The 20,192-nt window shown below is 39.8% G+C and overlaps 2 protein-coding genes across 3 annotated transcripts; both read left to right on the top strand.

The window, feature by feature from the left end:
- The first annotated feature begins 1,278 nt into the window (after positions 1–1,278).
- LOC112197619 (UPF0565 protein C2orf69 homolog) lies at positions 1,279–3,901 on the top strand. 2 transcript variants are annotated; one of them, XM_024338364.2, is made up of 4 exons: positions 1,279–1,407; positions 2,088–2,207; positions 2,508–2,798; positions 3,160–3,901. In XM_024338364.2, the coding sequence occupies exons 2-4, from the start codon at positions 2,100–2,102 to the stop codon at positions 3,727–3,729; spliced, it is 969 nt and encodes a 322-aa protein (XP_024194132.1). In that variant the 5' UTR covers positions 1,279–1,407; positions 2,088–2,099; the 3' UTR covers positions 3,730–3,901. The 2 variants fall into 2 exon arrangements, with proteins under 2 accessions (XP_024194132.1, XP_040367262.1); XM_040511328.1 differs by lacking the exon at positions 1,279–1,407 and adding an exon at positions 1,425–1,613.
- A 2,587-nt stretch (positions 3,902–6,488) lies between these two features.
- LOC112174297 (plasma membrane ATPase 1) lies at positions 6,489–12,715 on the top strand. Its single transcript, XM_024312042.2, has 22 exons — positions 6,489–6,579; positions 6,688–6,790; positions 6,880–6,999; positions 7,100–7,198; positions 7,435–7,572; positions 7,806–7,943; positions 8,088–8,267; positions 8,405–8,611; positions 8,714–8,833; positions 9,242–9,361; positions 9,451–9,573; positions 9,665–9,769; positions 9,853–9,997; positions 10,285–10,449; positions 10,531–10,769; positions 10,873–10,905; positions 11,004–11,085; positions 11,215–11,375; positions 11,621–11,833; positions 11,931–12,113; positions 12,319–12,497; positions 12,619–12,715. The coding sequence occupies exons 2-22, from the start codon at positions 6,737–6,739 to the stop codon at positions 12,713–12,715; spliced, it is 2,901 nt and encodes a 966-aa protein (XP_024167810.1). The 5' UTR covers positions 6,489–6,579; positions 6,688–6,736.
- Positions 12,716–20,192: the final 7,477 nt, after the last annotated feature.

Below are 20,192 nucleotides of genomic sequence, written 5' to 3'. Positions count from 1 at the left end.
ATTGCGGTGGACGACTCGACGGCATCAAGGGTATACCAAGGCAGCTCTCATCATGAACATGAGTACTAGAGCATGAAAAGCCAGATGGTTCGGCTCGAGGAGTACGATTAACCTTAAGAGACATGATGAAAGAAGTTCCCTTCAGTAGTGCAAGCCTACGCCTGAGTTGCCGTCGTTTATGATGCTCAAGGCGAAGATAGGTAAACCATGAATCAGATTCCGGATCATATCGAGGAGTACTAGGAATGCTAGGTTGAACCAGTTGAGAGGAATTGCTAGGAGCTTGGCGAAGATGTTCCCAAGAATAAGAGAAATCAGAGACATCATAGTAATCCTCATCATCATCCTCCATATGCTGATGAAGACCTCCGTAATTAGGCTTATTGGTTGCCCAAGTATAAGAAAAATCAGAGACATCAACGTAATCCTCCTCCTCCTCGTGCACATAACCTTGGGGTTTCGGGTGGGAAGCCTCGGCTGGACCGTCAGTATTAGAAGCCATCAGTGGCACGATAAACGCTACGAAAGTAAACCGCAACCGGAAGTATCAAGTATTAAAGACAGCAAATAGTGAGAGCATTCACCGAGACCCAGCAATTTATAAACCCAGCAGTTCCCAATACTATTGGGAACTTTGGCTGGACTAGAACTTCTTACTTCATAAGTTTCCGAGTCCAAGGAGGAAGTAAAATAGAAAAGAAAAAGGAACTTTGTGTAAGAAAAATATTTGAGGTGGAATGATGTATCGATGAGAATTAGAAGATTATATACAAATTAGGTTCTTGTACAACAAGTAAATCCCTACAAGTTAGAGATACAAGGAATATTACAATAATCTCCTAAAGATACACATAATTACAATATTAATTACAAAATATTCTTAACACTTTGTTGACAAAAAAGTGTGGCGTAGAATCTTTAATAAAGACATAAAGAGTCATGATGACAAGATATCGAGCAGCTCTCTTAAGTGAATTGTGAAAGAGAGGTTTCGTGTTCGATTATCACAGATAATAGTGATGAGGCATGCCAAAACTCGAGAGTATAAATGCCCTTGTGTGTGACTCATGTTAGGGACATCTCAACAGCTCTCCCCATTAAGATTTTTTTTAAAGTGAATGTACGGCGACAATATCGCTAATACTCTTGATATTACTTTGAACTTTCCCTTTTTTACATTTTTTAGTTTATTTGTAAAAGTTCAATAATCTCTTGTCATGGAAATTTGTGTTTTTTGAATGTCCAATATTACCTCGAAGTTTTGGTGATTGCCAAGTTAAATGTCCCTATTGTAAATGGGTTGGGTAAAATATTAGGCCAGGGCCCAATGGGTCTCTATAAGAATGAGAAGAATCCCGATTCTTCGCCGGCTTCTGGCGCGCACATTTATTCGTTTGCTTCGCAAAAGTAAGCTCTCTCTGAATTTTCGTACTATTGATTTCCAGTATTTCCTTGATTAGGGAAGTTCTGATGGGTTTTGTTATTCGAACAATTTGTGGTGCACTTTAGCTGTTAGTAAAAAGTTTCACTGATGAAATTTGTTGGGGATTTTGCTTCATAAACTCCAAGACACAGTCCAATTACTTTGGGTTTTTACTGTTTAGGATAGAAATGTAAGAAGAGAAGTAAGAGTAGCTTATTTGTGTTATGTAATCAAGCAATTTTGATGCTTTTCCCAAAATTGATCCACCATTCTCATGATTTATTAGCTGGCCTACTTGTGAGAACATCAGTCAAAAATTAGAAACTGAAATTGTTTTGAAATTCGACAGCCAACTGTTTTTGAACTTAAGTTATCGGGTTTGGATGAATGATCTGGACTTCAGCAAGTTTAATTAGATTGGGGTCAGAAAGCTTGATACTTGAAAAATATAGTATTTAAAATTCAAGCACCTTTTTTTATCTCTTCAACCGATTCAGTTAAGATTGAGCAGCACAAGCATATACTTTGGTTGCAGATTGAATAGTGTTTATGTGGTTATCATTCCCCAGTTACTATCTGAATGTGTCAGACCATCATTTCTTTGAGCTTATTAATTTCTATTAAACGTGTGGCACATCTGATAAATGCCAAACTTTTGTTACAGTTGTTTTTGTTCATGGACCGCTGGCGTGGAGTTCTAAAAGTCCCATTACATCCTCTTGCTGGGACCTGCTACCGTGTTGCAGCATCTCTCTGCCTTTCCCCTACTTCCGAAACACTAATTGTGAGTCTGTATACTCTGCCTTTTAAAGAACTCTTGCACATTCCTTGCCACTCATGAATGAAGAATGTAAACCTTTTGTTTCCAGTGCTCAACTGATTATCCTGTATTGCAATTCAGGGTTTCTGTTTTCTCCCGAAATTTGGAATTTTATCAATACTTATTTACTACAGGGTTTAGTCTATAATTATGGATGTTTCTCCAGGACAGATCCTTCACCCCAAATTTCTGAATTTCTACTTTTCATCTCCTTTCTAACATTGAAGAATGAAGACGTACTGTGTCTAATTTTCCTGGAGGCAGGTTCCTTCAGCAAATGCCATCTTTTTTGGCGGAGATCGAGTTGCAGGCACTGGTAATCTAGTTGTTGAGAGGTTATCAGACTTGCAGAATATAGCTGAAATACTGGTTGCAAAGATTGGTGGTTCAGTCAATGCTTGGGTTATTGAAGCTTCTGATTTCAATGGGTCTTTCGCTGTGTACAAGGACTTTATACCATCTGTTAATCAACGGGGAGAGCCAAAATCATACTGCCCTGTTGGATATCCAGCTTCTGGATCAATTGTTTCACTCTTATCAAATTTCCTTGAAGAGGTACATTTAGAAGCCTATTGGCCTCTTATATTGGCCTCTTAAAAGTTTAACTGTTTTGCTTGAATAATATAAAAAGAACTAAAGATATCAACGTCATCTAGTTGCATTTCTGGCATCTTCTTTTCTTTTATTCCAAGGAACTTATGGCTGCCCTAGGGGAAACACATCTATGGAAAAGACAGTGGTCATGCTGGACAAAATAAGCTATACATCATTGTGATTGTATTATTTATGAGCCATATTTTTAAATTTTGAATTGCACAAAATTGATGCTATTGTTTAAACTTTTAATCCGTTGTCTTAACATTTAATTATTCTTAACAGTAGATGATTCCAGGATCTAAATGTATAATGATGGCAGGTGAAGAATAGCATAGTGAGACAGAACAAACTGTGCTCACCAGGAAAATCCGCATCACATTTTACTCAACCTGAGACATTAATTTTTGGATTTAGCAAGGGTGGCACTGTACTTAACCAGATAGTTACCGAGCTTGGCTTCTCAGATATTGAATTATCTGGAGGTGAGCTCGTGGAGGAAAAAAAAATTAGTATGGAAGAAGAGATTCATATCATACCTAGAACAAAGGAAACCCTTCTGAACAGCATCAGAGAAATTCATTATGTGGATGTTGGACTAAATTCACCTGGTGCATATATCACTGACCATAGTGCGATTGAGAAAATCTCCAAACGCCTAACACAAGTAGATAGAGGAATCCGTTTTATCCTTCATGGAACACCCAGGCAATGGTGTGACAGCAGGCGTTCTTGGATATGCAATGAAAAAGACAAATTGGTTCATCTGCTTGAATCTGAAGCTCAAAGAAGAGGTGGAAAATTACAGGTTTGTGAGAAATTCTATTTTCCTGATAGGCCACCTGATTTGCAGATGCATTTTGAAATAATTGAAAAATTGGATGTCAGTTAACCACTATAAATTGTAATTATTCTATCAAGTAGAAAGTAAATGAAGTATGCAATTATATTTATGATTGTTTTAAAGTTATATTATGAAAATAGCAGTGACTGTTAGACAAATAGGAGTATGTAATGAATTGTAGTACTTCTCTACATGAAAATCACCATGAGGGCTTATACAAGAATCTTTGAGTTATGGCAATGGCATGAAATTGTTATGGAAGACAAAATATCTTCACCCCACCGATTCCTTTCTTGTCAGACTTGTTGCATTCCTATGATAGGATGTGTTTTATGCAGCCTACAGGGTTTGACACCTAAATGTGTAGCTCAGTAAATATTTAAATGCTAACAGAATGCCCTTTATTTTTTCTTTTCAATTTTTGTTTGGGAAGGTATCTAGATACCAGGATATTGTATATGCTTCAACCGTACGAGGCCGTACTAGGCCGTCCTTTGGATCCTGAGACTTGAATTGTTTACAAAATAGGGGTAGGAAATGAAGATGACAAAAAGAACCTAACAAGAAAAACCTAACAAATGGAATCCTTTAGTAAAGCAGCTGCTTCCAATTGGAGTATTAACAGTCTGATTTGTTTAAGCTCTGTGGTTTCTTCAATGTTGATTGATAGTTTATTATTATGTAATGTCTCATATAAGACGGTCCCTCGTTGATTATATGTTCCTTTTGCAATCTTCTTCTTCTTTTTTTATTTTTTATTTGAGCTAAATACCCAGCCTTTTGCAAATTGGAGGACGTAGAATCCCCTATCAGAAAACTATCAATGTTGATTGATAGTTTATTATTATGTAATGTCTCATATAAGACGGTCCCTAGTTGATTATATGTTCCTTTTGCATTCTTCTTCTTCTTCTTTTTTGAATTTTTGATTTCGATTTTGATTTTTTTTATTTTTTATTTATTTGAGCTACATGCCCAGCCTTGAGCAAATTGGAGAATGTAGTTAGGTGCATAGTTAGGTGCATCATGCCTACCGGGCAAGTAATTGTCGTAGTCGCCGAAAAATTTACATCTTAGGATGACTCGATTATGGTTGATATTCTTTTAGTTCTGTTCGAGAGTGTAGAATCTCATATTGGAGAATTTTAAGCCTTTTCATTTCTCCAATATAGTTAAGTACATTGCACCCGCGCCTAGTTTTGTGGTAGTCCTGAAGAATATAGATTTGCAGTTGTGCATCGTTGTTGTTGGTTGTCTTCTATTTGTTCTGAACTGGTGATTGGTGATGACCAAATTTGTTTGATTTATCAGCTAGGAAGGTAAAGATCAAAGAACAATACACAGCCAATTAGCCGGCCCTGTACGGTTGTACCTCCTAGAGTAGGAAGTGTACTTTTTAGCCAAATGCCCAAATGAACTTTAGGAGATTGATGAGCCAAAAGTGTAGAAGAAATAAAATAAAGAATGCGACTTATGACATCAACAGCTTGAAGCAGACTCTTTCTAGATATGGTCTGAAAATAATTATGTACAGACAGTGTCAGGCACTCCTATATCTCAGAAGCTCCTATATCTCAGAAGAACTCCTATATATTACGAGCAGTATTGTGAATTTTTTATTTTTTGTAATTTGTTACATAGTAATTCGGATGGCTGTTTGTTTCAAGCTGTGGAACATGGACAACGAACAATCGGTTCGGTTTTTCAGTACTAGTTACTGGCCAAACTAATAGCTTCGGTTTTCTAATTTCCAAAACTGAAACCGCACCGCTTTGGTTCGGTTTGATTTTGATTAGTTTACAGCGTTGATTTTAATAAATTGACCATTGTTTATAACAAAAATATTTACTTCTTTAATTGTTATTTTAAATAATTAGTATTTATACATGAAAGACAAAAAAGGCAAGGCAAAATGGAAAATTACAATAGGAATTCAAGCTTCTACTCACATAAATTAAAATTCCTAATTAGCAATAGAAAATTAAACACCTACAGGACTTAAATTACAGTTGGGGAGAGACACGATAATGTCCTGTTTGAGAGCATAAACCACATATATTTTTATATGAATTTTAATTTATGGTCTCGCAGTTTAGTACAGTTGTTTTGCTGTTAGAGAGCCTACAACGCACGAGTCCAATACTATTTAGTTTAGTAGCATAAACTGACATTTTTATGAAAAATTCAAGTTCGACTCGTGTGGTTGTCAACTAGTTGCTGTAATAAAAAAAAATCGTGTGTGGAGTTTCATAGCATGTACTTGTAACTGAAAATTTTAGAGTGAAATCTGTATCTTACTTTGTTCATCTCGGTAAAGTTGGATTAAACACCCTACTAAACCCTCGAGTCCAAAGGATCCTCAACCCGATAAGCGTGGATATAGAAAACCACAAAAATCCTACCTTAATTAAGTCCTATCTAAAAAATAAAATAAAAAACAAAATAAGAGGAAGAAAATATTAATGAATGCAGTGAATTGACATGGAGCTGTCACCTAAAAACGATGGGACCAAAGCACAACAACAAATGGCGGCAAAGTAAACTTCCATTTGAATATACAATGGAAACCAAGCCTCGATTGCACCCAAGAGGCCAAGACCCTTCCGCTGGCATTGGCCGGCTGAACCCCTCAAACGGCACACATGTCATCTTCCTTATGGACCCACCACACACCCTCCTCCCAAATGTGATCCTATCCTTTCCTGTTTCTCTCATTTCTTTATTGGATTTGTACTTGGCCCAGGGTCATTGCTGCCTTTAAATATTTTGCGCCATTCGTACAATTCTGGCCACACTGAGACTGCACTCCCAAGTGTGTGATATATTGCACGAAAATTGAGAGGGCCAGCTTTATGTTGTAGGCCAGCTTTTCTGCGTTTTGAGTTGCATTCTTGGTTGGTTAGTAACTTGGTTTGAGCATTGTGGTTATGTTTCGATTGCGTTTTCGTTATCTGTGGGTTGTTTTCTTTCCTGGGGACGTTACTGATGAAACGGATGACAGTGCAGATTCCCTACCGACTACTAGGTGGAGTTTTGCGGCTGAAGGAAATCGAAAATGGTTGTGGAGTCGGTTGCCCTTGACGTGATCAACAAGGAAACTGTTGATCTGGTGTGTGAATGCTGTGATTAATTTCCTCAAGTTTAAGTCTTCCTTGCCAATCTTGCTTTATTGATAATACTTGGGGTTGATTTATGCAGGAGAATGTTTCCCTGAAAGAAGTTTTTGACCATCTTAAATGCACAAAAGATGGTTTAAGCTCTGATGAAGTTAAAGAGCGGTTGGATTCATTTGGTTACAATAAGCTTGAAGAAAAGAAGGTAAGAAAGCAAATGTTAAGCAGCGTGTTTAATTTATATTGTGTACCGTGGTTATCGTTGCTCTAACTCCTTAATTGTTTTACTTTCTTTTAAAATATAGGAAAGCAAACTTTTAAAGTTTTTGGGGTTTATGTGGAATCCTCTGTCCTGGGTCATGGAAGCTGCAGCTATCATAGCCATTGTGTTTACCCAAGGAGGGGTAAGTTCACAGTATAAACGTTTCTCCTTTTATTACTTTTCTTTTACTGTAGAGTGAGTATGAGAATACAAAGTACTGAAAAACAAAAGAAGGTAATCCTTCTCATGTTTGAACTAAAAAGAACATCAAAAATTTTATAAATCAATTAAACTGATCAAGAGAAAAAGAAAGAAGGTTTTCTTCATACCGTAGTGAATTTGCAGATCCTACATGGTCACATAACATATTTTTTGCAGAAAAAAGATGCCGATTATCATGATTTTGTTGGCATCATCGTCCTACTCATTATCAATTCCACCATCAGTTTTATAGAGGAAAACAATGCAGGCAATGCTGCTGCTGCTCTTATGGCTCGGTTGGCCCCAAAAGCAAAGGTTCTTATCTTTAGAGATTTATAAGCTAGTTCACTGCAGCTTGACCTACTATCTCTTCTTTTGTTTATTGTTGAATTTATTTCCTGTGTTAACCTTACATGGATCATTTATTGATCAGTACTTCTCATGATAGATCGAACTGATTAACAGATAAGATTTGGCACATTGACATGCAGTAAGAAACAAAGACATTAACTTTGGTTTGTATTGTCTTCTGACTTATTTCTTACCAGGTCTTGCGTGATGGAAAATGGAGTGAAGAAGATGCTGCTATATTGGTTCCTGGAGACATAATTAGCATCAAACTTGGTGATATTGTTCCAGCTGATGCACGTCTTCTTCTTGAAGGAGATCCTCTGAAGATTGATCAGGTAACTCGATATATGAATAATATGATAAGTATGTCATTGGGATACCATGTTACATATCGTGTTGAGAGAACTCCATTCATGAGTCGGAGTCAAAAAACATCGTTCATGCCATATATATCTGAGCCATGTCTTTCTCCCTCGTAGTCTGCTCTTACTGGAGAATCACTTCCAGTGACCAAAAATCCTGGTGATGGGGTTTACTCAGGATCAACATGTAAACAAGGAGAAATTGAAGCAGTTGTTATTGCAACTGGTGTCCACACTTTTTTTGGAAAGGCAGCTCACCTTGTGGAGAACACAACACATGTTGGCCATTTCCAGCAGGTTTATTTCTCCACAATGTATTAACAACAGATGAGCTTCTCTGATGGCTCATGACAGATGAGAATAAGTTCTCAACAATAGTCAATAATGTCGCTGCTACTTAATGATAACAAATTGTATTTGTTTCATGGTTGCAGGTTTTAACATCAATTGGGAACTTCTGCATTTGTTCAATTGCTGTTGGGATGGTGATCGAAATCATAGTAATATATGGAATTCATGGAAGGGAGTACCGTGTTGGTATTGATAACCTACTTGTCCTCCTAATTGGTGGCATCCCTATTGCTATGCCAACTGTTCTTTCTGTTACAATGGCAATTGGTTCACATCGCTTGTCCCAGCAGGTTTGTGAAGTCACTTTGGAGATTGATTTGAAAGATGAAATTAATAAGTTTAATACACACTAATGTAACATCAAAATAATGGGCGGTACATATTTTATGCAGGGTGCCATAACCAAGAGAATGACAGCCATTGAAGAAATGGCAGGAATGGATGTGCTATGCAGCGATAAAACAGGGACACTTACACTTAACAAGCTGACAGTAGACAAAAATATGATTGAGGTTTTACTCTTGTCCCTTCAGCTAACTTTAACCTTAAACCATGTGGTATACCATTTGCGGAGTATACTAAGTCACTTCACAGAAGCATACATATATGGTAAGCCAGTCACATCACATGAAGTTGTAATACAAGTAACAACTTGTGTGGACTTCATCTGAGAGAAATGCACTAAGACCTATGTATTTTACAGACTTCTTAAATCTGGTGCTGTCAAACTCTCTAAAGTAGTATTTCTTAGGTAATCACCGAAGATTAAGGGAGCATACTACTGATTCTAAAACCCAGTCATGAATACAAATTTAAAGAAATGTCTATGAACTAGTCTTCCCTGCATATAAATGAAAAATTATGCTCCTTTTTATCTAAGTTCAACATATACTAATTATCAATTATTTTGGTCGGGGAAGGTTTTTGCCAAAGGTGTTGACAAGGATCAGGTTATACTTATGGCTGCAAGAGCATCAAGGTTAGAGAATCAAGATGCCATTGATACAGCAATTGTTTCGATGCTTTCAGACCCTAAAGAGGTGTTTGCAAATCAATCTTTCTAAACCATTGATTCTTATATTTAGCTCAAATTTTTTGTTGACTTTTATTTAAATTTTACGTCAACTAGGCACGAGCTGGAATCAAAGAAATTCACTTTCTTCCATTCAATCCTACCGATAAAAGGACTGCACTTACGTATATTGATGGTGCTGGTAAAATGCACAGAGTCAGTAAAGGTGCACCAGAGCAGGTGAATTCAATCATTAACATGTTTCAAATAGTCCTGTAAATCTCACCATGTCTTGCAAAATTTTGGAATCTAATCAACCATATTCTTGTAGATTATTAATCTGGCCCATAACAAATCACAAATTGAAAAGAAGGTACATACAATGATCAACAAGTTTGCAGAACGTGGACTACGATCCCTTGGTGTTGCTCGCCAGGTAATTAGTATCTTCTGAATTTACATTCCCAAGAATGCTTATTCTGTTCATATTCTGGATATGAAGAAGATGATTTCCTCCAGGAAGTACCTGCTGGAACAAAAGACAGTCCAGGTGGCCCCTGGGAATTCGTTGGCCTTCTCCCTCTCTTTGACCCTCCTCGCCATGATAGTGCTGAAACAATCAGAAGAGCTCTGGAACTTGGTGTCAGTGTTAAAATGATCACAGGTATATAACTGGATTTTCTGCTTTTACTGCTTTCTATTTGTCATCGTCTACAATTTCACCGAACTTATGCTCTTTCTATGCATGCATAGGCATGCAGGGTAACTTGATTTGATGTGGTTTTTATTTTTCTAAGCTCCAATCTTGAATTACATTCTGGTAGACAATTACTATGGGTTTAAAAGGAATTAAGGAAATCATATAAAATAATTAAAATTTTGTTATGTCTTTAAGCAAAAATGGAATGTGCTGTCTATTAGACATGTAAACTTCATGCATCGATGCTGTAGGGGACCAACTTGCAATTGGTAAGGAAACAGGAAGGCGACTTGGGATGGGCACAAACATGTATCCTTCTTCAGCTCTTCTTGGTGAAAGTAAGGATGGGGATCTTGCTACTATCCCCATTGATGAACTCATTGAAAAGGCTGACGGTTTTGCTGGTGTTTTTCCTGGTTAGTCTTGTACTTCCATTATTCAATCGCTGTGGCTTGACTTTATTTCCCAATTTTTCTGATCATAACTATATCCTCCAGAGCATAAATACGAGATTGTGAAGAGATTGCAAGCTCGAAAGCACATCTGTGGAATGACTGGTGATGGAGTGAATGATGCTCCAGCCTTGAAGAAAGCTGACATAGGAATTGCTGTAGCAGATTCGACAGATGCTGCCCGCAGTGCTTCTGATATTGCTTTAACAGAACCTGGGTTGAGTGTAATCATTAGTGCTGTGCTAACAAGCCGTGCAATTTTCCAGAGAATGAAAAACTATACGGTAATCTAAGAACTGCTACAAGATTTAGTTAAAGCTTTAACTGTAAGTTACAACAAATGCTTAATTTTGTTTTTTTTTTTTTAATTATCTTTTTCTTTCTCAGATATATGCCGTCTCAATCACCATACGTATTGTGGTAAGCTTCCATTTTAAGTTATAATCTTGTGTATGGAAACTTTTTTAATGTCTGTTGGCATAGTTCTTATCTCGTTCCAATATGAATCTGTAATACAGCTAGGGTTTATGTTGCTGGCTGTCTTCTGGAAATTTGACTTCCCTCCTTTCATGGTTCTTGTCATTGCTGTTCTTAACGATGGTTAGCATTGCTAGTTTGACCCTTCTCATTCATTTAATGGACTTTTCCATGACTTCTTCATTTTGTAAACAGATTGTGACATTTTTTTTTCGTCCTGCCACCATCACCTAACTTGTTGCTTTCTTTTAGGTACTATCATGACCATATCTAAAGATAGGGTCAAGCCATCTCCATTTCCCGACAGTTGGAAGCTCAGTGAAATTTTTGTAACTGGGGTTGCTCTTGGTAGTTACTTGGCACTGATGACTGTTATATTCTTCTGGGCAGCCTATGAAACCAATTTCTTTCACGTAAGTGGTCACCCTTTTCTTATTATGTTGTGATGAAGTTGGTGAACTTCTGGTGCGTTTTGGTTGGCCGACAAAACGCAGGGTGCCCTTTCAGACCAAAACAGATAGCGATCATTGCGCCTTTTTTTTTTTTTTTTCTGTTAGATATAGTTTAGATATTTTAGATCATCCTCTGCCATATTGGTTGGATACTTAAAGTTCTTTATTACTTTATTGATTTATGACACAGACATTCTCCCTTGCAGAAACATTTTGGTGTGGAAAACTTCAATCAACATAATCTTGATATGAAAAATCCTTCTATTTCTACTCCAGTAAAAGAGAAGTTGTCTTCTGCTTTGTATCTCCAAATCAGTACCATCAGCCAGGCGTTAATATTTGTTACTCGCTCCAGGGGATGGTCCTTCACAGAAAGACCAGGCCTTTTGCTTGTAGTAGCCTTCATCATTGCTCAACTGGTACTGAATTTCAGTGAACTTTATGCTTGAAAAATGAGGTCATAATATTTGATACTTTCAATGGCAAGACTTGCTTATGCCCTGCATGACTCTGTAGATTGCTACAGTACTATCTGCCACTGCCAACTGGGAATTTACAAATATCAGAAGCATCGGTTGGGGTTGGACTGGTGTTATTTGGTTGTTTAACATTGCCACTTACATGCTACTTGATCCTATCAAATTTGCTGTCCGCTACGCACTCAGTGGACAGGCATGGGGTTTGGTAGTAGACCAAAGAGTGAGTAAATCTTACTTCCTCTAGATCAGAAATATTAGTGATAAGTTTCTTAGAAATATAAAATGTCAATGAATGAATAATAATAAAAAAACTTACTAAAGAATTTTGACACAGAAAAACAAATTCTAGTGTTCCAACATCCTTAGTTTTACTATTTACCTCAAAATTCAAACCTTATTTGATATCCATTTATGTGGTTTACCAGACTGCATTTACTAGCAAAAAGGATTTTGGAAAGGAATCTCGCGAGGCTGCATGGGCAGCTGAACAGCGAACGCTACATGGACTGCAATCTGGTGAAGGGAAAATATTTTCAGAGAAGAGCACTTTTAGGGACATTAATCTCATGGCAGAAGAAGCTAAAAGGCGCGCAGAGATTGCAAGGTTAGTCTTTACAAGATGCTTGAGCCCCATGGTGTCTCATATACTGTTTTTATGGTAGAACTTTTGATTTTCCTCGTGTTCTTCAGTTTAACAGTTTTGTTTATTTTGTAACGTTCTGCAGGATGAGGGAGCTTCACACTCTCAAAGGCAAGGTGGAATCATTCGCAAAGCTTAAGGGTTTGGATATTGATGCCATGAACCAAAACTACACTGTCTAACTTTGTATTCTCCTTTATACCTATACATATATCTTTTTTGTGTTTTCGTCAACATATACCATGTCCTAGCAGGATTTAATCAAATTTATATATTTTAATTCATTATGTTACTTTTACATTATTCGTTTTGATATCTATTACAGTATTACCATTCATAAGCTTCATACTCGGAGCATATTCCAATCCTTAAAATGATACAAGTGTTTAAGTATATTGGTATTGAGAGAGATTGATGAGAGAAGTGTATTTCATTATAGAGAATAGGAGCCCTATATATAGGGATTACAAAGTGCATAATCTAATGTTACAAGGAATACCAATCCGTGTAGGATTGGGAAATCTAGAACCTTCTCTCCTATTCCTATTCCTAGTTTGATAAGGCACACTAAACTTGATTTTCCTTCAACACTCCCCCTTGTGCCGCTCAAACTTGGTGGTGACGCTTCATCCGTTGCCTCGTTAAAAACCTTGCCAGGTAACAAAAACCCTGTGGGACAAAAATAATCCTGGTCGAAGGACAAAAAGAGCACAACACGTCCTTCACTCTTCGAGATCGAACATGTAGACAACATAACTCCCCCTGATGTCGATATCTCCCCCTGATTGCTACAATCGTGGGAGTTCGGATAATTTTCTCAATCCGATGCTCTTCACATGTTTCTCGAAGGTGGATTTAGGTAACGACTTAGTGAATAAGTCCGCTACATTATCCTCTGATCGGATTTGATTCACTTCAATCTTTAGAAGTGATTGTTGTTGCTGATTATAAAAGAACTTAGGCGATATATGCTTGGTGTTGTCGCCCTTGATGAAACCTAACTTCATTTGTTCAATACAAGCTGCATTATCCTCATAAATGCATGTAGGTTCATCTGTGGTAGACTTCAAACCACAACTTCCTTGAATGTGTCGAATTACAGACCTTAGCCATACACATTCACGTACAGCTTCATGTAGAGCAATAATCTCTGCATGATTTGAGGAAGTAGCAACAAGGGTCTGTTTTGTAGACCTCCAAGATATCGCAGTGCTTCCCATGGTAAAGACATAACCAGTTTGGGAGCGACCTTTGTGAGGGTCAGAGAGGTACCCTGCATCAGCAAAACCCATCAAGACATCATTGTCGTTTTGATGGAGGGAGATAGGAGAACGCCGGCCACCATGAGCGGTGGCGGCGCCGGCGGCGGCAACATGGCCGGCGGCCATTCCATGGACGGGGGCGTTTTGCCTTTTGGGGTCCAATCCCAATTTTCCGTCATTCCTTTTCTCTCTGTAGGGATAGAATAAGCCCATATCAATCGTACCTCTTAGGTATCGAAAGATTGTCTTTATACCAATCCAATGGCGGCGTGTTGGCGCAGAGCTATGTCGAGCTAACAAGTTCACTGCGAATGAGATATCCGGTCTTGTGCATTGAGCTAAGTACAATAATGCGCCTATTGCACTCAAATAGGGCACTTCGGCCTCTAATGGTTCTTCGTCCTCATCCCTTGGACGAAACGGATCTTTTCCGGGCTCAAGACTACGGCCGATCATGGGAGTACTCGTAGGCTTTGCTTTATCTTCATTAAAGCGCCTCAGGATTTTCTGAGTATATGCAGACTGATGGATCAAGATTCCATCACTACGGTGCTCGAGTTCTAAACAGAGACAAAACCGTGTTTTCCCAAGATCTTTCATCTCAAATTCGGATTTCAAGTAATTAGCAGTTTCCTTTAACTCATCTAGAGTTCCAATTAGGTTCATGTCATCGACATAAACTGCTACGATTGCAAATCCGGAACTTGTTCTTTTAATGAACACGCATGGGCATATTTCATTGTTAATATATCCCTTCCCAATCAAGTAGTCACTTAGACGGTTATACCACATCCGTCCAGATTGTTTTAATCCATATAGTGAGCGTTTTAATCTTATTGAAAACGCGCTCCGTGGTTTAGAGCCACTTGATTTGGGTAATTGAAGTCCATCTGGAACCTTCATATATATCTCTGAATCTAGATCCCCATAGAGATATGCTGTAACCACATCCATAAGCTGCATGTCAAGTTTTTCGGAAACTACCAAACTGACAAGGTAGCGGAACGTTATAACGTCCATTACGGGAGAATATGTCTCCTCGTAGTCGATTCCAGGGCGTTGTGAGAAACCTTGCGCCACAAGGCGGGCTTTATATCTTACCACCTCATTTTTCTCATTACGCTTTCTAACAAAGACCCATTTATGGCCAACAGGCTTTACACTTGGGGGTGTCTGCGTTACAGGCCCAAATACCTGTCTCTTTGTTAGTGAATCCAATTCAACCTGGATCGCATCTTTCCATTTAGGCCAATCTGCTCTTCGTTGACATTCTTCAACAGAGCGAGGTTCGATATCATCATATTCTATGATTCCTTTCGCAATATGATATGCAAATGCATCATCAATTGCCATAGAATTTCTATCCATCATCTCATGTACACTAGTGTAATTTATGGAGATCTCTCTATTCTCTGGAGTTGGTTCTGACATTGGAGCGTCCCCCAATGATGTCTCTTGGACATAACCATAATCCGGAATATTCTCATGAGATGGATTATTTATATCGATGATTAATGGATTATTCTGTGCCGAACTCGCTTTCTTCTTGGGCGAGAATCCATCGAACCTATGGGCCTCCCGCGCTTCTTGGCGGGAGCCGTGGGCCTAGCCACAACGTCACCATCATTGAGAGATGGGACGTTGGCGCCATGCTCATGCATTCTTGAGTTGGCGTCATGTCCTCTACTTTTAGGGACATCAATCCTTGCAGGCACGTTTGCAGCAGGTATGTGTGATCTCGTCACTTTAGCGATATCAGAAAACGCATCAGGCATCGAATCTGCTACGTTCTGAAGATCGAGAATTCTCCGCACTTCAATTTCGGACTGTGCGGTTCGGGGATCAAGATGAGACATAGTGGGGACAGACCACGACAATTCCTGTCGTTCCTGTTGAACATTGATGTTCTTATCTCCCCCTAACGACGGGAAGACTGTCTCATCGAAGTGACAATCCGCAAATCTAGCGGTAAAGAGATCGCCTGTCAAGGGTTCTACGTAGCGGATAATCGTTGGAGAATCATATCCAACATAAAGGCCTAATCGTCTTTGAGGACCCATTTTGGTGCGCTGTGGCGGCGCAATAGGCACATAGACTGCACACCCGAATATGCGTAAGTGTGAGACATCAGGCTCATACCCAGTAACCATCTGGGACGCAGAGAAGGGTTGAGTGGCAGTGGGCCTCAGACGAATAAGCACAGCTGCATGCAATATTGCATAGCCCCAAGCAGAAATAGGGAGATTGGTGCGCATCACCAATGCTCGAGCAACCATTTGAAGTCGTTTAATGGTGGCTTCTGCGAGACCATTTTGGGTATGAACATGAGGAACAGGATGTTCAACATCAATCCCAATGGACATGCAATAATCATCAAAAGTCTTTGATGTAAACTCCCCAGCATTGTCTAATCGTATAGACTTAATGGGATGATCAGGGTGGTGAGCCCGTAACTTAATTATTTGTGCTAGGAGTTTAGCAAATGCAGCGTTCCTTGTGGACAATAACATGACATGTGACCAGCGTGTCGATGCATCAACCAACACCATAAAATATCTAAATGGTCCGCATGGTGGTTGAATAGGTCCACAAATATCACCTTGAATTCTTTGCAAGAATGGTATATTTTCTTTGGTGTCCTTTGCATAGGATGGTCTCGATCCTAACTTTGCTAAAGAGCAGGCTTTGCAGAACGAATGATGGGCTTTGGAAACAACCAATGAGGATTTTGGTTGAGCCATGAAGTCACAATGGACTTTAGAAGTAAAAATTGGAGTCAAGGGAGCAGGGGTGGCGTCAAAGCCACCCTTGGGCCGCAGGGGGATGGCGGCGCCGACCGGGGATGGCCGGACTTGAGGGGGACAGGCGCCGTGAGGCGCAGGTGCTCCTCCTTGATCCAAATTTCGAGTTTTACTTCCTTTCGTTCTGAAAAAGGGATGTCCGTGTGAAGTCTTTAATATACGGATCATCATGTCACGACCTGGGTGTCCCAAACGGTCGTGCCAAAGCCTATACGTGTCGGAATCCCATAAATCATCTCTCATGACATGGTTGGATTCAATGACTCGAATAGTGGTTGCATACAACCCACTAGAGCGACACATAAGTTTCTCTAATACTCGTTTATGTCCGTAGTCATTAGAGGTGATGCAAAGGAACTCTTGTCCATTCTCACAATGTGTTTCCACATGAAAACCATTGGCTCTTATATCTTTGAAACTCAATAGGGTTCTACCTGCCCTAGGAGCATAAAGAGCTTCGGTGACATTCAAGGTAGTGCCATTAGGCAACATAAATTGAGCTGGTCCTCGACCATGAATCAATTGAGATGGTCCAGCCATCGTAGTCACAGAAGATCGAGTAGGCGCCATCCATAGGAATAGCTGCCTGTTTCGAAGGATGGTATGTGTAGTGGCACTATCCACGAGGCATTCGAGCTCTCCGGGAAACATACTGAAAAATAATAAAGTTCGAATTTAGAATATGTCCAAGACATTTGAATAAAATAAGTCGATACTTTATTAATGATAGCCAATGATTACATCAAAATTTCTTGACTAAAATCTAATCCAATATAAAATCAAATAGTAGGCGAATCGTAGTCACTTAATCCGTTCGGTAATTTCAATTTGGTTGTGACCAGGTAAGGTAAGGCGAGATTTTGGTGGAGCGTTGCTCACTTTTTAAAACCGTTCTCTCAGATCAAACCTTGCCTAGACATCACAAGTACTTTTGAGTACGCCTAGAGGGAAAAAGTTAATACAATAAGCCATTTTATTGATTTAAGGCATAATCGCCATTACATAATTCTTGGAAAGGTAAAGGACTATACTAATCAAAATCTGCAGCATCCTTGTGCAATTCTTTGTCAGATTTGAAGTCCGCTATGGTGAGATTGACGTCGGCATCATCACCATCTTCTTCTATATTTTCGGCAAAATTGGCTTCATGCTCTCTGAAGTCTCTAAATGCCTTGTAATGCGCAGCCAATTGTTTGCTTGCTTTGCATTGTTTGAACCAGTGCTCACTAGATCCACATCGATGACACATGTCATTGTGATTTCCTCCCTTTAATTGAGGTGCATTGTTTGCACTTGGGTGGCGTCCCCCATAGAAGTTGGCGCCATTCCCACGGCCCTGAGTAGTTCCTCCATGTCCTGGAGCCCCACGGCCTCCTCTCCCACGTTGCCATGTATTGCCACGTGATCGTCCTTCATTCTGACGAGTACCTTCCTTTGTAGGGCGGTTATATGGACCAGAACGTCCGTTGTGTCCCTTATTCTTAGGGTTCCGCTCCTTGCGCCCTCCGTTGGGTGCATTATTATAATTCGCCTCATGAACGCTCTTAGTTCCGATAGGCCTTGAATTATAATTCTTCACGAGGATATTATCATGTTTTTCAGCTACAGACATAATAGTAATGAGCTGATGAAATCTCGTGATCCGTCTAGTATCGAATTCTGTTCGATATTGCTTTGAGAGCAAAATTGCTGAGATGGGGAAGGTGGAGAGAGTTTTCTCAATTAGTTCTTGCTCTGTGACGGGTTGTCCACAGAACCCCAACATGGTTTTGAGGCGTAGAACTTCTGAATTATATTCAGCTACAGACTTGAAGTCGGCGAATCGTAGATTGCCCCATTGAACTTTCAAGTCAGGGAGGAGGGTATCCTTGATATTACCAAATCGCTCTTCTAGCGCAACCCATAATTCCCTAGCATCCTTGATTGCCATGTACTCCAATCGGAGTGATTTATCCATGTGGCGCCTCATCAATATGAGGGCGGTGGCATTATTCGTAGCCGTACGCTCAAATATGAGAGTAGGATTAGGAGCTTGAATTAAGGGTAGGATCCCTTTTGAAGTGAGATGGTGCTCAACATCCGTGGCCCAACTATGATATTCCGAGCCAGTTGAGGTAAGTGCAGGAAAGTCAAGTTTCGACATCCTGAAATAAGAAGAAGAAATATATTAGTTTCGGAGTTTAAAACTTCCACGACAACTAAATATTAAGATTTCCGAGCTATGCTACCAAGAAATCGATTTCCAAGAAAATTGGATTAGACCGAAACAATGATGTTTATAAGGTCATAAATCGATGCTTGCGGACGCTCTTAGTCCGAAGTCTTACGAACGCTCTTAGTTCGTTAATTGCGTGAATCCCCACGATTCCGCATTGAATCGAACCCACGTTCTATGAAAGGTGGGATGAAGAAGAAGGGAGGTTTTTAAGTCCCCGAGAGAAGAAATATTCAAATTTCAAATTAGGAACTTTAAAACTTACTCTTATGGATACTTACTTGTTGGTTTTGGATCACGCGCGTGTCGATGCAGGCGTGATGGAGCGAAGTAATCTGAGTAGAAGCGTGCAGCGAATGCGGGGCAGCAGGGGCTGCGGTGGTAGTAGTGGTGCAGGAGTAGCGGAGGCAAACTGCAGGGGCAGCAGCAGTGGTGTAGGGCTGCAGGTGCACGGGTGCGTAGGCGAGGCAGCAGCGTGCGCAGGTGTGCGCGGGGAAGCAGGGTGCGCAGGTGTGCGCGGGGCAGTAGCGTGCGCAGGTGTGCGCGGGGCAGTAGCGTGCGCAGGTGTGCGCGGGGAAGCAGGGACGCTGCAGGGGCAGCGTGGGGTGGACGCACGGGCGCGGGGCTGCAAGGCAGCGAACTGAGCGCGGGGGCGCGCTGGCAGGTAGGCAGGCCGAGAGGGCTGCAGTAGTAGGCGGGCTAGCAAGGGGCTAGGTGCTGCAGGGGCTTGCGGCAGATTTCGGTGGGAAGAACTTTTTAGGGTTTTTGGTTTTCTGTTTTTGTGGCTAGAGTCGTGCTGATAACGTGTTTAAGTATATTGGTATTGAGAGAGATTGATGAGAGAAGTGTATTTCATTATAGAGAATAGGAGCCCTATATATAGGGATTACAAAGTGCATAATCTAATGTTACAAGGAATACCAATCCGTGTAGGATTGGGAAATCTAGAACCTTCTCTCCTATTCCTATTCCTAGTTTGATAAGGCACACTAAACTTGATTTTCCTTCAACAACAAGCTTAATGTAGAACGTACTCCAGAACAGCGTGAAAAAACAGATCGACTCCATACTAAACCAGAAGAAATAAAGAAAAAGATAGGCCAAGAAAGAACCCACCCCCCCCCACAAACAACTCTTAACAGAAGACAATTAGATTTAGTCTTGGAAATATATGTACAGATTTTGGTTTTTTCCATATCTTGCAGAGGTGTTTGTGACTCTGTGTACTTAAACACCAAGACATTGCGATTTAAATCACTTTATTGTAACTAAAGTAATCATCATTGCACATTATTTAACCCACGATAGACTACTAAGCACAGGGAAAAACTGAGAGATACAAAGATTCATAACCATGCACATAAGCTAATGTAGGTGGTAA

This window comes from Rosa chinensis, chromosome 1 (genome assembly GCF_002994745.2).
Source record: "Rosa chinensis cultivar Old Blush chromosome 1, RchiOBHm-V2, whole genome shotgun sequence".
Lineage (NCBI taxonomy): Eukaryota > Viridiplantae > Streptophyta > Magnoliopsida > Rosales > Rosaceae > Rosa > Rosa chinensis.
The sequence above is the reverse complement of the archived record's forward strand: the minus strand, read 5'-3'. Positions and strand labels throughout refer to the sequence as shown.